Source organism: Mya arenaria, chromosome 6 (genome assembly GCF_026914265.1).
Source record: "Mya arenaria isolate MELC-2E11 chromosome 6, ASM2691426v1".
Taxonomy (NCBI): Eukaryota; Metazoa; Mollusca; class Bivalvia; order Myida; family Myidae; genus Mya; species Mya arenaria.
Window position 1 is genome coordinate 72,064,491 of NC_069127.1, and position 17,827 is coordinate 72,082,317.

Below are 17,827 nucleotides of genomic sequence, written 5' to 3' on the forward strand. Positions count from 1 at the left end.
CTCGAAGTTTGGAAATTAAATGTTATCATTGACAATAAATGTGTTGTGACCATGCTTGAAGTCATTGTCCATCATTCCATCCACAATATAATCAGGAATTATGAAATATGAAACTGTGTATTTTTCACTGGTATCATGTATCACTGTGTTCTTGTTGCCATGAAGTTATATTAACTTGGGTTTCCTTCCTACTCAGCTAAGTTTCAGGGGCCATATTACAAAAGTATCCTATCTTTAAACTTCAAGGAAAATTCCTCAAACGAATATGATTTTCCTATCTTTTTATGTTAACTCTTCCTCAAGATCATTTTTTTATAGGGGATCTATAAATCTTTTGATTTCTCTATTTTTTATACTTTTTAAAGAATTTATTCGAGTTGCTAAAAGAGTTGAATATGCACTTCAGTTTTCACTATGTTACATCGATCAGTAACATAAAAGTGAATTGAAAAGTGTCAGGTAGCATTAAATGTTTCCTTGCAAGGTTTACAAAAAGTGAAAGTGAATTTAAAACCTGTCATTTGCATTTCAACACTGTACTTTTACAGCTATCTAAGAAACTAGATCTTTGAAAGCGGCCATCACAAGCCTCCAATTTCAATACATCTGAAATCAATGCTACAATTCCCATTGATTTCTCAGTAAAATTTACTATTTCTTCAATGAAATGTGAATAATTAAAAGGACGATCATTTACTGTAACTGTCACATGGTAATTGTGCTAGTTAATTGTTACAACCACCAAGGTCCTTTGAAATTTTCCATCCAGGAAATAACACGGGGAGCAGCCATCTGCAAGGACGCTGTCCATATTAAAATATTAACTAATTTAAATATTCATAGCTTTCATTTTATTTGATGGCAATAATAAAATATTGGTCAATTTGTGTTAGTACAAGCAATAAAGAAAGTAGAACAGAACACCTTCAGACGATACAAAATTCTTCACAACCAAAGTTCTGAGAAAGTCTTGATTTTAAAGGTGTCATAGCAATGCCAAGGATATAAATGATTGCGGGCCTCGACAGTTCTGGCAGACAGAAATGCAGTCCCACAATTTAGTGCCCCAAGTTTTAGAAGATTAAACAACACCTACTACTGTTTAACTTTTCAAATATTTATCTATCTATGGTGTCAAATTTGAATTTTTACCTACTTTATAACTATAAATACAATACTCTTGGGCACTGAACAGTTCATTAAAATGTTTGTTTCATCACTGGTAGTCTATATATAGAGCTGCTTCAGAAGCGTCGACAATTGAATAATGAACATAATGAATGTCCAAACGTTAAAAAGATTCCCTTAACGTGCATTACTGTTACTTCAACACTCAGGGTACCTAAAATGGAGTATTTCCTTTAAGGTTGGTCTAGGTCAGGAGGTGCTTGCTTCCTCCTCAGTGACACAGAGCAGCCACATGAACGCAGATTTGCTGTGTAATTATTTGACAATAAAATCCTGGATAACTACAGGGGGAGGGGACAAGGCCTGTCAAAACAACCCAAATGTTGGACTTGTAAGGTACAAATACAACCGCTACCATATTTCAAACAAGATGTTTGATGAAACAAGGGCTGTGTCGGGTTACATAGGAAAGGTCATATGCTCGGTGCATACTCATGTTTTCATGACACGTGGGACCTTCAGCAAACTCACTTTATAACAGGTTGCGGAGGTCGTAAAAAAGAAGTCTAGCCCAACAATTACAGTACCTTTGTGACAAGTTTTCTGTTTGTAGAATTATTATCTTTTAAAGAAATTTGTAATAAAATAAATCAACTGCACTTAGAGATATCAGCTTTTCCCTGCAGAAAATAGATTCCTTTTTAAAAAACATGCAAGATGAATTGTACTTGAATACGCGAAGAAACAAACAAAAGCATTGGTTGGAATATGAGAAGAAAAAAACAAACGCATTGGTTGAATGACAATTTATGAAGGTTACATGATGAAACTGAATGATAACACAGAACGCTTGAACCTTTTCAAGAATGCCATGTTTTTCAAATATTTTTTTTTACATAGATATATTGGTATAGTATTGAATTACCTCACCATGTACATATAACAAAATAACAATATTTGAAAAGATGATATTTTTTCACTTTGTTTACTTGTACATTTTAAAGATAGGAGTTACAAAAATTATTGTTATTAACAATTGGAGGTTAATAAAAAAAACTGAAAATAAGAATAAAATCAAGAATAATTAGGAAGAAAAAGAACATTGGTTTTTCGGAAATGAAATAACAACAATGAACGAATAATTCATTTAGCCAGGTTATGATTACAGTAGGTTTGACTATATGGAAGTATATGTATCCAATCCTTCTCGATCTGTTGTCCCTTTTTATCTTTTGTCATTGTCATTTTAGTTTTTATTTTAAGTATAATGCATTATCATAATTTCTTATAAAGGTTAAAATTTGTTTATGCTTTTTCTGTTCTTTGAACTAAAATGAGAATGCAGTATTAACAGTTGGCAGCATATGTACAAATACAAAAGTGGAATAGGACAAGAAAGAGAAACAAAAGGTGTCCATGAAACGCTGTAAACGCTGTTTAAGACAAAAATAACATTGGTCTAGAAACACGAAACTGGCGGAATATTTTAAGGTTGTCATGTATGGAAGCAAGAGTACAAAGTGAAATAAACCTTGGCTAGAAAATACCCCTGCTTTTACATCATGTAGCAACGCCGGCCAGGAATGGCCTTTAGACATGCAATGGCGCCATCTATCATGTAAAGTGAATGTCTTCTACGTCTGAGCGAGAATGGAAGTCCGGAATGATGAATATGCTGCTTTCTAGTAATATTTACTATAACCAGCCTGGAATACTGTGTTATAGCTACATTCTAGGGCACAGATAGAATTTTTCTTTATTTTCTAATGTTTCTGTTTTAGCCATAAACACACACACAAAAATATTACCGAAGCAAAAACTGATTTAAAAAAGAGATTAAAATGAAAAACAAACATAATGAACAACATCTAGTTTAATTTTCTGGTATATTTGTGCCTCATACAATATATGCACAATGTTCAAGTACAGTGTGCAATTTATATTCAAGCAACAAGTGTATTAAATATCAATATGAAGTATTTTCTAAGCACCTTCCACAATAACAGCTTATCCTTGAGGACTATATACTTCTGTAAAACCCTCCAATCAGATGGGCAGATTTTCAATTAATTGGCAAAGAATAAATTACAAGAGTTGGACCATAAAAGGCCGAAAAGCGACCACAGAAAAACAATTGTGGTTGTTTTTTTGGATGCTGGTAGAAGTATGTTGTTCTCTTGGGAGATGTCATTCATCCGGGCTGGTTTGAGGAGTTAACACCTCCATTTGTCTCATTTACATAGAATTACAACTCTAGCTCATTAAACAAGGCATTGAAAGACGATCAAGAATCTCAGATATTTTCCATGTGCTTAAATGGGTATTTTATTCAAACTTTGTAATTGCATTAATTGTACCTTGTACCACATTGGGGAGTGTTTTCTTTGTTTTTGATTATGCGCTAGCTTTCATATCCGACCGGTAACAAGTAGTACCGCGAAATGATCAAGTACCATGGGAATAAATAACAATGCTATTTTAATACATCCAGCTTACTTATTGCACACCACTACCATTGTGATTGAAACTGTACATTGCTCACACTTCAAGCTCATGTACATATATCCCACTTCAAGCTCATGTATAAAACTCACACTTCAAGCTCATGTATATAGCTCACACTTCAAGCTCATGTACATAACTCACACTCAAGTTCATGTACATAACTCACACTTCAAGCTCATGTATATAACTCACACTTCAAGCTCTTGTATATAACTCGCATTTCAAGCTCATGAATATAACTCACATTTCAATCTCATGTATATAACTCACACTTCAAGCACTCATGTATATAACTCAAACTTCAACCTCATGGTTATAACTCAAACTTCAAGCTCATGTACATAACTCACACTTCAAGCTCTCGATAACTTCAATACCTGGGGTTGACATTGTGGATGGAGTAACTATTGCATATGTCAGTAGTCATTACAAAATTGGTGTTTCACAGAGCTTCGAAAAAAAATGCAAGCAAAAACTACTGCAAATTTTGGGGACAAAGTATCTGCAAGCTCATCGAAATAAGGAAAACTGTGCAGTTAGATTTTGCATTCAATGGCAATTAACAAACAATTAGGTCCTTTAAATTTTTGCCACCGCAACTCAATGAAAACATGACAGATTGAGAGAGCGGGGGCATTCAGACTGTTATAAATGTATCTTTTTCTTCTACGATCTCATGCTACAATGGTCCTGGAGCAAGGGTCGACTCCCCCAGTGAGCACATGAGCTCGGGTGTCGTAAGTAACAAAATGGGCTCACAGTCCACTGGGCTCCAACAGAAAGAGAGCCCCGTTGTCATCGGGCACTTCCTGTGGAGATATAACGGCTTGCTCATGGAGAAAAAGACCCGACAAATTTTAACTGTCAAAATACTGTCACTGTTTAATGATAAAGCTGAAATATAATGACAATCTGATCCTCCATTGTCTTACAGGAAATATTTTTTCAAAGAGAGAAATGTCTTCCGTCGACAACAACATTGGTTTTTTGACTTTTTTTGCCATCAAAGTGATAAATATGTTCATAATAAGAACACAAGATTTTATGACTTGAGATAATAATTTTTTAAACATCCCAAAAGATGTTTAAGTCAGAATCTTCCTGCATTTTTTATTTTTTTATTTTTTTTTATTCTTGATTGACTGTTTCTCAGTGCAACCTTATGCATCGCTATTTTTGAGAGAAGAATTAAAAGAAAATTGCAGTTACTTTTACAGTGCATAAAAACTTAAAACAATAAAATGTTCACTTTTATCCAGTCATGATTTTAATTCTGATTGGCTAAAATCAAAGGTGAAACAATTCCAGTCACAGACTGACTGTCACTGACACCCTAGGGGGGTTTGAGCCCACAGAAATATTTACACAAATTGATGATTTTATCAACATGCTTTAATGTTTTTAACTGGTATGTGTTTAGTGCTGATAAATTGCATGTATATTTCCCAGGGGCGTGACTGAACACTTCTATCAACATCATCAATTAAAAAGAAGATTCTCGACTGCCATCTTAATGATACAAGGCCCAACTTTAATAATAAGAGAAAAATGATCATTGTAACTTGATTCCCTAGCAGTGATAGTTGGAAGGATGATAATAATAAGTATTAAAATTATAAAATTTAAATGATAATATTTATATAGTTTAAATTGAGATGATAGAATATTGAAATATGATAAAAAAGTAATTTTTAAACATATCATAGACAGAGATTCCCAGGTGTCAACAAGTGTATCACACATGTCCGGGTTTCATGCCACACAAAGTCATGGGGAAAGAGGCATTATGATAAATATCAGTATTCCCTTCATTTTTAAATATCACAGGACGTCATTCATGTAAGTCAATGTTGTTAAATAATATACACATTCTGATGCATTTTCTTGTAAAAGATCATCACCATACAAGAGCACAGCAGGCAGTTGTTAATGCTCTGGCTCCAATTTCTCGAAACTTCTTAAGCTTAACAGGCTTAAGTCGCTTATATCAATTAGCCAAAAGTACACACTAAAAATGGATTTTGAAAAATGGTTTATTCTGATAATCATACAAATTATTCTTACATAATTTCTAAAATTTCTTGAAGAAGTTAATATAACACCTTTTATAGAACAACAAAAATAGTGAGATTAGCTTAATCCTGTTATAAGAGACTTAAGAAGTTTCTAGAAATTGGGGCCTGTTGTTTTCCTCATTCAAGGGGCATAATTCTAGAATTATTAAAACCAGAGTTATGTCCTTGCTACTCAAATACAACTGTTTACTGGTTACCTAAGTAACATGTGTACATATATTAAGTTCTCTGTGATTTTTTTGCAAGATTTTTGAGTTTTTGCTATTTTAAGGTATGTTATGCACAATCATCACCAACACTAATAATTGGTACTCAAAAGTTATCAAAATATCTTTCCATTGTTTCAGACATTTTGCTCGTTTCACTATGAAAAATGAGAGTAAGGCACTCACTGCTTGAAAGAAAACTCTATGACATCATTTTGTTACTTTATATATATTATATGGGTACCTGTATTTTCTTCTCTTCTATTAATTATACTGGTTGAACATATTTGGCCACATTTCTGACCACCAGGAATTATTGTAGCTTTGTCCGACAGAGTTTATGTATGATTCATCTCATTAAATTAATCTGCATTCCAACAACCTACACCAAATGAAGTTGAACCATTTAAACAAGTGATTTCTACCCAAACCATACAATCAATTGGTCTAATACAATTTCAAATTACTGAAATCCACACCAAAATTACTGAGCACGCAATTATCAAAGAATGTGTCAAAATATTAAACCACTCATAGCTCTGCTTCTATAACAAAACAATCCAAATTTTAGAGTAATTGACTTGAGAATTGTGAATGGTCGAACCGAATAAGGGCAAACAGGTGTCCGTATTGAAGATCTTGTCGATGAGACAAAACAGCTGACTAAAACAATGGAAGTACCCATAGTCATGAATGTTGAACATGAAACATCGAGGGTTATATCAGTAGTCATCTAGAACAAGCGAAACTATATATCGGAATAAGTCATTCTGGACCAGGAAGTGGCTAAAGCACTCGATTCTCATCAGGGTGTCCTGGTTTCATTCTGGATTCTGAGCGCATGTGAATTTAGTATGTGACACCAAGCTGGACGAGTTGGTTTTCTCTGGGTAATCCAGTTTATCCCACAACACAAGATCATACTCTCATGTAACATTGTGCAAAGGAGAGCATTGCGAAATGAGATTGATTTATATAATGTTGTATTGACTTGTTTCACAATTAATTGATGTAAAATAAATAAATGAACTTGGAGTGGCAAAAAAAACCTGACAATATTTATTCCAAAGTTTTTTGACACCAACACCATAAGGCCACAGAGAATTATTTGGGGGTATTTGGGGTTATCTTGTGAAGCTGGAAAATATTGACCTTGCCCAATATGCATGACCCTGTGAATGATGGTACACATTTTTTTGGCACAAACATTCCTAGTACTCCTTAAGTCTTTTAAAGCAAGAAGTCAACAACTTAAGATCCCTTCATGTGGCAAATAATTATAGTGTTCACCAAAGCCAAAATAATTATTTTAAGCGAGTATGTTGTTTTTTTGTTACTGGGCTTCAAAAAATATTGCCCACAGCATGAGGGATAAAACACAAACTACTAACTACAAATTTCAATGTGTGCCAATTTATTTTACGATTGGTTCAAGAAAAAAGGCCAATCTGCCTTGTACAACTTTTTTTATATAAAAAAACTTTTTTAAATGTTTTATAATAGTGAATCAGTACATATTGATACATTATATAATTCTCTGATAGATATTAAAAGAGATATTTAAGATAGCATTCAAACCAAGTGCACAATTAAGGCTCTGCCACGCGTGTCAGACCATAAGGTCAATGATTTTAATAAAAGACATTTTACGTAGAAGAAAGTCTATAAAACCAGATATCGACGATAAACTTTCAAGTGATTGCTGAATGACCTATCACAAAAGAAGACAGTGGGCGTTTAAAATTGGACCAAAATCTAAAATTTCTTTTATTTTGTTGCATACATACTCTTTAGCTATATTAAAAACTTGGACCGCCCTATTACCTTGTGATGAAATTTGCCATTGCTACACTCAGAAATATTTTAGTGACAGAAAGAAATACATCAATAAACAACCAGATGTCAAAGAAAATCTAGCATAACACAAAACTAATAGCGAAAGCAAGTTCAAAATAAAACATATGGCTCTACAATCCTATGAAACTGCTCTACCAGTCAATCTCAGACTTGCGATTATAAATCATCCATCACAAAAACCTTTAAATTTGTCATATATGTGCGAAGAACAGTCAGAACATGCAAATTTTTTCAATACACAATCAAGCAAATTTTCCAAAACTACCAGCTCATTTTTCATGCCCAGACTTTCATGATGAAGGGTATTTGTTTGACTAGAAATATAATTCTACCAGCATATACCGAGATGTGTTAGGGACATGTGGTCCAAATGTACTAGAAGCAAATGTTTCCGGCATTTCCAAATGTTACCAACCCTATGAAGGGCCAGATTTTTTACTGTCTGAGTTCCCTTATATAATTGCAGCGATTCTTCCCCGAGGTTACAACAATGTAGCTGCCCCTTTGCGGTTGAACTTCCATAATTACACACAAGATAATTGTAGGTTTCGCTTCCAAATAAATCAATGTTTGAGAATTAAACATGTTTAAAAGACCCTGTTGGGATACAACCCTCTTTTATTAATAATGTGAAATGGAAATCTAGAAAGCAAATATGTTTGGCATGGACAAAAAAAGCTCCGTCAGGCCGAATTTTGGTAGAGAAGAGATTTGGTACACACTGACATACCAAAACTAGGCTGAATTTTGGTTTTATATATATTCTAAGGGCATATATGACAAGAAATCATGCAATGGAATGAATTTTGGTAATTTCTAAAACCTTGTTATTTTCATCATCTTCAATACCATCATCCTTAATATCATCCTCAATATCATCCTTAATATCATCACCATTACCATCGCCATCACCAGCACCACCATGTCCAACATAATTCAAGTTGAAGATTTAACAAGTAAAATTAACACAGAATGTCTGATCATACTGACAACAGTCTATTACAATTTTTTCAAGTCTGCAATCAAATACAAAAATGAATAATAGTTTCCCAAATGACATTTTCTTATAATAAAAGCACTGCCAACAGGTTTGAAGGCACATCCAAACAACATATGTTTTGTGAAAAGGGGAAATAGTTCACCATAAATACATGAAAGTTGTGTAACATGAAGAAGTTTTTTTCTTCAGCAATATTTATGAAGATAAGCTGTCGAGGCATGTACTTTTAGGTTGAAAGAGATAGGCTTGATATTCTTCGTCAAAATAACCTAAATGCATAACATAACGCCCACACCACATATGACAATTATTAAATAACATGAGCATTTTTGACATAAGAAAATTAAGACTGGCAAAAAAATAAATAAGTATCTGCCTCTTATTTTAGGGATAATTGTTTTTAGGGATAGTTATCATGTATATATGAATATATTTTTGAAAACTTTCCTATCAAATGACAAAACTAGGGTTTCAGACATAATACGAAACTTGAATGAATTGCCACACAAAAAAGATGTTCCATTTTGGGGGTTGAAAAGTCAAGCCGAAATCCATGCCTGGTTACAGATCGACACAATGTTGGTAGAAGATAAAGCCAAATGTCTTTGTCTCTCTGTCTGTGCTTTTTTCAATAAGTTACACATATTTGAAGATAATTTGTAACTTTGTTTGCAAATATTTCTGTTTATATTGAAACTGATACTGCTCTTATTTTTCTGCTTTATGACAACAAACATTTTCCTATTTTACAATCCAAAGAAAAAGATGTAAATGTATACCCCATTAGAATGACAAACATGAATAACCTTGGCTTTTTTCATTTTTTTGTATACTAACAACTATTTTTACCAGAAAAGAAAACTGTTCATAAGCACAATTCTGCCATAACAGTATATGATAATTGTAACCTTTTTGTAGACTGACATATTTTTATTCTTTTCCAAACAGATCCAAACATGTGTATCAACACAATTTCACTTTATACATAATAATAAACCCTAAACCACTGTTTAAAAACAGATGAGTTTTTTTTTCTATATAAGGTCTGTTCTCACCTTTTTTGGAAATTATTACTATCATATCTTATAATGACTAGAAAGATTATGCATTACCATAAGATCAAAAAATGTACAGCATTAAAAGGGCATTAGAGTTAACAATATTGAGAAACAATATCGCCACTGTGGCCATCTATCAACACACGTATCGTACGTGTTTTTTTAATTAATATTTCTGAGTTACATTATTAAATTTATTTCGAAAGTAAGAATTTAATTGTTTTTTGCAAATAAGAATCTCAATTGCTTTGTGACACTAAAAATACATTTAACTGAAATTCTTAATCTTTATACTGTAGGGTTTGAGCCTGGTCTTTTAAAAAGGGCAGGGTGCTCAGAAGAAAAGGGCAGGGTGCTCAGAAGAAAAGGGCAGGGTGCTCAGAAGAAAAGGGCAGGGTGCTCAGAAGAAAAGGGCAGGGAGCTAATGACGAAAAGGGAACATTGTATCGGGATTGAAGTACTTCTAAACTATGGATTTGGCAAAATATGATTTAAATGTGTTTATTGAAGTTATAATTCTTAGGTTTCAACTGCCGCTATGTATGTATTTTTAATCATAATATTATTATAAATCTTAAATCAAAGGGAATATTTTATTATCTTAATTAAGCATTTAATTCAAAGAATGCAGAAGGTTGGACATGCTGGTCTCATGAGGGCAGAGGGGTGCTACCAAAACAGGACGGAATGCAGAACCCTTCCTTATAACTCTAAAGCTAATGCGCTATAACAACAATGCTTCTGATAAGAATCCCCCAATCTGTTTGCTGCAAACGCCTCTCAGTAAATTATTTTAACCCACAGATACAAAAAGAGTTGGGCCTAAGGACAAGGGTAAAACTATCATAGGACAACAAGGATCAGCTAGCTGCTACTGGACAGTTAACAAGCCGGTGTGAACATCTGTTGGGACCCTTTGAACACCCTGAGATGGCCCATAGATGGCCATTTATCAACACCGCTAATTGTCCAGGGCCACAAACATTCACATCTTCATCATCATCGAATGGCTTTAACTGACTTTTAGCACTGGTCTGTTAACTTGTGTGACCTATTATCCACTGGACAAGGTGCACTACCGCGATAAGTCACTGCATCCTGGCCATACAATGTCAACAATGGTCACTACAGATGACCAATGGTCAGTATTACCAGTCCTGAGGACCGTAATTACAGGGCTGAACATACTCAAAGTTCCTTGACCAATGAATACAGGGTGCCGGTAATGTTTGCACCTGGTTCAAACAATTTACCCCAAAGTCTGCATATTTCAAAATCATCAAGGGCCTTAGTTAACCAAAGCTAATATATATATATATATATAAAAATGTTTGACTTGTTCAAAAAATATTCATGCTGATTAGAAGATAATTAATTCAGCAATGCTGATAATAACGATGCTGTGCAAAATCACCAATTCTACGTTATTTGTTCATTTATAAAGACCCCCCCCCCCCCATGAAAAAAAGAAAAAAAAAGATTCTTTACTCTGTCATATCTTATGTTCAGTATAAATAAAAATAATATTTAAGAAACAGAAATAGAGAAGGGACACATGATGCAGTCTTAACCTAGGTGGAGTCAGTTGGTAAAGTAGCCCGAGGGTAGGAGGATGGAGAAGCGCTAACTAGGTGTTCATTACATTATGCCGATCTTGATGACCATAATTACGCCACAATGCAGTGGTCAATCCTCGGGGGATCAGCTGGACAGTGGCCGGAGAAGGGATTGACCATGGTGGACAATGGTCAAAAGTTGAACTAATTGATTACATGGCCGTTATGACAAAATGGGCAGATGTGATTGGATTTGATTTAATTATTTAATTAATTGGTTCGTATTGGCATTTAATTTGTAAGATTAAAAATAAAACTGAAGTAATCTGTAGAACAATTCCTTTCAGCAAGTCTACAAATTGTTTAAGAAAACTGTTATGCTTGTCTTGAGGTAAAAAAAACTTCAACGCTATATTTGGATTTGGGTAGAACTGTAACGAAACTGCTATCAATAGACAATGTACCTTATCTAAAACACTGATCTATATTATAAACCAGTGCATGGTAATCAAATTATAACTATTTAACCTTTAAGACAATATTTTAGAAAGGGTCATTTACCTGACAAGATTTCATTATAAAATAACAAGGTGTAAAAGTTCTTTCTTTCTGTTTAATCACAACGGAACTGAGTAAATTTTGCACAGGTTATGATTTTGCATACACAAAAACAAAGAACTTTCATTTTTGATGGATTTACGACATATTTTGTTACCTATGTTGTAGATCATCTCCATATATCTGTCTGAAAAGTCTTAGAGTCAAGTTTCACATGTAAGAGTTTTTTGCTATTAGCTTTATGTTTTTATGAAATCAAGCGGCCAAATTACCTGAATTAAAGTGTTACTCAATAGTTCTTCACTTAATTGTCAAATAAATTAATTAATAAGGCAGTTATGTGTAATATTTAGATTCTTTGACATTATTTATGTTTATCCACAAGACCCAAAAATATTTATGACAAGTTTTACATAATTCCAGACTGATTATTCTTTTTAGGGAATTATTACTAATGTCTGCAAGCACGAACGCAAGCACTGCAAGAATATTAACGCTTGTCCGTGTTTTTCTCATTTGATCAAGGGGCATCACTCTACAATGATTAAAGTCAGAGTTATGGACCTTCTTCTACACTGCTATATTGTCACGGGTAACATGTCTACCAAATTTCATGTCAACATCTTGAAAGTTTTTTTTTAAATTATTCACATAATTAGTAAGAAGTCCTGATGATCTATCAAACATTCATCATTTTTTGTTTGTATACACTTTGAAAGCAAAATTTTAATATAATGACTTCATAATTCATTGTTACCAACCAAAATGACTTAATTTATGTTTTCAATGCCCAAAAAGCACACCTGGTATAATTTCTATTAAAGGGACTGGCTTATGTTTTGTAAAATGCACAAATCATAAGGATTGTTGAAACTAAGATACTGAAGGCTGGAACTCTTCAATAAATGTTGATATAAACTCAAATATTATATTTGAAGACCACGATTTTGCATAGCGTTAGTTACACTTTTCAACAAAATCCCTCAGTTTAGGTAAGAGTCCTCATGGGTTAGCGGTTTTGTTGTCAGTTTTTTGTCTATTTTTTATACTTGACAGAACAAGCCATGATTAACTCCCCACTTAAACCGTGTTTTTTTATACTTAAATTGTATTTTTTCTCTACATTTTCGGTATCAAAGAGTAAAATAAATTCATTACCATGAAAAAAAATGGTCCAAAAACATGAGTGTGTCCCTTTAAGACCTGGTTAGTCTTGATACAGATTTCAAGTCTGAATTGGAAAAATGCAAAATCATGTCAATAAACTTCCTAATTACAGGCTTAATCATCTTAACTTGTCCCTACTATTCCTATTACAGAACTTCAAAAGTACAAATGTTTTCAATAAATTAAAGGATTCCATACTAAACTGATCAATTTGCTATCTTTTAGGATATCCAGTTACCTCAAAATCAAAATATAACTGAAATTAGACAGCCAAATCATAAATGGACCGAGTTGAAATGGGCTCCATGCAATTATTATACGATTTAGTTTCTGTATATCTGCTGTGTAAATCATTGTAATGTTTAGTTTCTAGTGTTCCCTTGCTAAAAAACTCTGAAATATATATCATTTTAATCTGTTAAAATTAATTTTAACTTGACAAAAACTGTTAAATTTTCAGAAACCAATTACAAATGTACATTTATTTTCTTATTTTTTCTCATATGATACTGTCAAAAAATGTTTTAATGTTCAAAATGACGTCTGTCTTGGAAATGAGCACAAACTTAAATTGAAAGAACAAAATAAATAGTTTAGGTTTCAAATGGAACGCATGCCAGAGTTAAAAAATAAAGGAGATACAAAAAACTCAAAGATGCTTTAACCTCAAGAAAATTGCAGATTGCTCATCAGGTATCACTCTGTATTGAAAATCAATGACACCATCAAATAAAACTCTTTTTTTCTCTATGATTCAAAGTTCTGTTGCTTTCATTTCCTGGACCATTAAAACCAACACATAAAGCTTAAACAAGCTCATGTAATTACATGTATAAAAACATTGGCTGGAATAAAGTAGTTATTATTTATGGAAAAGAGGTTTTTTTGGACTTCCTTAAGAAAATGAGAAAATTTCTCTTTATTAGAAAATGAAGACACCGCTCTTTTGTTTCTGAAAAGACGGACTGAAAAAGGCTGATGACTTTGGGCCGGGCGCTATCCCAGTCGTGTATTAACTTTCCCCACTCCAGGGAGATATCTAAATCAGGAATGACGGGTAAATAAAAGACGGGTGACAGTGTCATTAACGAAGGCTTCATTAGAATCAGTCCAATAACAGGATGAAATTTGTAATGGAAATTTAAATAAATATTCAAAGTTGGAGGACAGTAAATCAACATTTAGTAGCGAGTATGCAAATTAGGGAGGGAATATAATGCTCAGGTTTAATGAGGTTGAAGATATTATGATTTGCTTTGAAAAAAATTCAAATTACAAGAGTTTGTGTCAATTACATAGGCATCTCCTGTCATGAGGTTATCTCTTAGCGATATATCTGAATGATGATCGGTGCTCTTTGAAAAAACAATCGCCATCCTAAATATTAATTGTCTTTACGGCTACAAGTCGAGTGTAAATTCTGCTCTTATGTACTTTCCATATCAATTAAGTACTGACATTAAATTGAAAAGATTAAAAGATTTATCTTACCAATTTACCATGAACATGGTCCGGGGTATATGTATTAGTTATCATATTTTTTAATGTAATGGAATATATATCACAAGCTTATATAGAGAGCGGCGTGATATGTTCCATAAAATTCTTAATATGAACGATAATAAATTAACAGTTTGACCTATCTTGTTGGTTATGTAATGGGCTCATTATTGAGTCTGATCATGTCGACCACATACCGTACAGGAAAAGAAACTAATTCATTTTCTCCATATAAAGGGGTCTGGGCATTTATAAGAAATAATTTTCTAATTTCAAACGCAAAACAGCGATTTCATTGCATAGAAAGAAGGGAAAACTGTTAAGAGAGTTAATTGGACAAAATAGTAAAGCTAAAACCAGTATTTTTCAAATACGTTAAAATGAGCTACCATAATTCTTTTACAACACATACCCGTATACATTATAATGACTGAGCATGACTGCCTCTGTTTGAACTTAAATGATTACATAGTCATTTATTTCTAGGTTTAAATAGAATCAAGTGAAACCAAAAAAAAAACAAGTGTTATCATTTAAAAATATAATAGCTTTGTATTTTTGTTTGTAAATAATATTTTATTTAAGTGCTTTGTGGATTTAATCACAATCATGTGTATCAATTTTAAAATATATGTATTAAAATACTTTTATCATATAATAATATTTATCTAGTGCAAAATGTAGTATGCTTAAAGAGTCAAATATTTCCTGAAGAAATTTAATATCCTTTCTTAAAGAAAGCACACAAATATATTCCGTTGCTGTAAATGATATTGAAAAAAACTTAAACAATGATTAAGATAAATTTATTTAGTGTTCAGAATTATGCCTCCACCGATGGGGTTACCGGTCTGACGAAAACAACAACCAAATTTCCATTACCGTAGTCATTCACTAGTTTTATTAAGTGGGTTATTTATCTTGCATGCATACACTGTCTAGTATAGATGCATTTAGTGCTCACCACTGGCACCATTAGAAAACTGGCATTTATTTTTGTACTTTTAAACAAATTATGAAGGTGCCGGGCTGTGCACAACCTCCCAACTTAATCGTTGAGATGACCAAAAATAAACACTAACTTAAGTAACTACGTCAAAGTCATAATAATGATTATGATTAAATACATATTCAATAAATGAGTGATTCAGAAAAATGCACAAACGGAAAGTTCCATAATTGTAAAATAAAAAAATCTGAATTTCAAAATAAAACAACTGAAGACAATAGTTCAAGAATGCTCTTGTAACAGTATAAGGATAATTATGATCATATTTTGATAACTATTGATCAACGGAAGAGGCTTTGTTCTGGCTTATTGGGAATGTTTAAATCAATTAATAATTACCACAGATCTAGACATCTAACATTGAAACAATGTAGCCATATATGGGGGAATTAAAATGCTGTATTAGTAATATTTTTTCAATTGATCGACTTTATACTACATGAGATTACAATGCCGTGTGCTTCCATCCTATTTAACTAATTTTAGAGGGAAATTCTTGGCGTTTTGTTCTACTTCCTTATTACTAAAACACATTTGATGTTACACTATATTGTTATTCATGTAATGAATATCTTTTAGTTAATCTGACCAAAGTAACAGTTGTATTCAAATATTTCCAATTTCAAGTTCCGGCAAATTATTGCAAATATAATTTTTTGCTATTTTTGTTGATGAAAAAAACATTTTTATTGGATTTGCTATCTGTATTTAAAAACAATATTTTTAAAAATATTTGAGACAAACAGTTTTAAAGCACCTATTGAATAAATAGAAACTATATTGCATATATAACATAAATTATTGATTGACATTTAAAGAACGTATGAAATAATATTTGGATACATAGAAATTGACAGAGCAATTCATGGAATATGAATGAGTTAAGGCAGAAAGTCTTGTAAATCATGAACCATGAGTATTTTATATCCCTTTTACAAGAGCCAATCTTTTTACCTTCTTTAATTGTTCAGGCAATATTTGTACATAGTATATTGTATAATGTAATATTATTTATAATAATAATAATAATAATAATAATAATAATAATAATAATAATAATAATACATTAAGGTACATCAGCGACTTGTTTACAAAGTGGTCTCCAATTATGATAAAATATAGAATCTATAATCAAACTTGAATTTAATAATATTAAAACAAATCATCATGCATTTCCACATATAATTGCTATCATTACGAAAAACAATCATCATAAATTCTAAAATTTTGCAACAGGCATTCATTATAAAAACGAGCATTCATTATATATCCATATTTGCAGAACATTTTTTAAATTTTCAATAATAGTTATTTAAATATTTAGCAACAAGAAATGTCATGGCAGTTGTCATAGGGCATTTAAAAGCCCCATAGACAGCAGTTTTTTCTGGAAAGTATACCTTTTGACAGTGCGGCGTCTCCGCTTGGTTGCATACATTTTTGAGCTAAGAATTGTATCCACCATGAACCAGGCTTTCCTGTCGTCACGTTGTAGAGAAAAATATCCAAATTCACATACTCAGAACATTTTTCAGGATGTTCAAATCTTCAGAAACACTTTCTTTAATCAAACTGTTTGTTAATTCCTTGAATAAAATTTCACTACATCATCCATGCACGAAAAAGAATGTGTTTAATGAATCTGAGTATAAATTAGTTTATTTGTATTAAAAGAACAGAAAATATTCAAATAGAACTGTTTCATAGTGTTTCATACATGTGTCGTGTATAGTTGTATTGTAAAATCGTAAAATTTCCCACTTCTAGGCAATTAATGTAACTGTTTGCCACGAAAAAGACTCGGAACACGCAAACCAAGTATCGGGTCCGAGCTAGACACGAATGTAACACTGACTATATCGTGGGGACATATACTTAGCATGGAACAAACTTCGGTCACACGACAATATCCGTCATTCAGGCAAAATACAGACGTAAAGATGGCTAACCCGCCCCCAATTCTGCTAAGCTCCGCCCCTCAGCTATTTGATACCACAGTGGAAGTGTATCATTATCGAATATTTAAGAAGCCAGATAGCAAATGACAGTCAGCGGAGAGCTTCTGATGACAATAGTCGCCTGAAGGCGTAGTTTTGCCTCCCTCTTGCTGGGATGTTTTCAAAATTAAATTGTCAGTGTGCGGTCATTTAATAGATCTGCTAATTTGATTAAAGAGTTGTGGTGATAGTTATATACACATTTGTCTGG

The 17,827-nt window shown here is 32.7% G+C and overlaps 1 protein-coding gene across 2 annotated transcripts in view; it reads right to left on the bottom strand.

Annotated features, from left to right (window-relative positions):
- The window catches only part of LOC128236504 (uncharacterized), a 54,374-nt gene extending 36,896 nt beyond the window's left edge, over positions 1–17,478 (bottom strand). For both annotated transcript variants that reach the window (XM_052951391.1, XM_052951390.1), the window contains exon 1: positions 17,020–17,478. In XM_052951391.1, coding sequence (XP_052807351.1) covers positions 17,020–17,084 — 65 coding nt within the window. In that variant the 5' untranslated portion in view covers positions 17,085–17,478. The remainder of the gene's footprint in view (positions 1–17,019) is intronic.
- Positions 17,479–17,827: the final 349 nt, after the last annotated feature.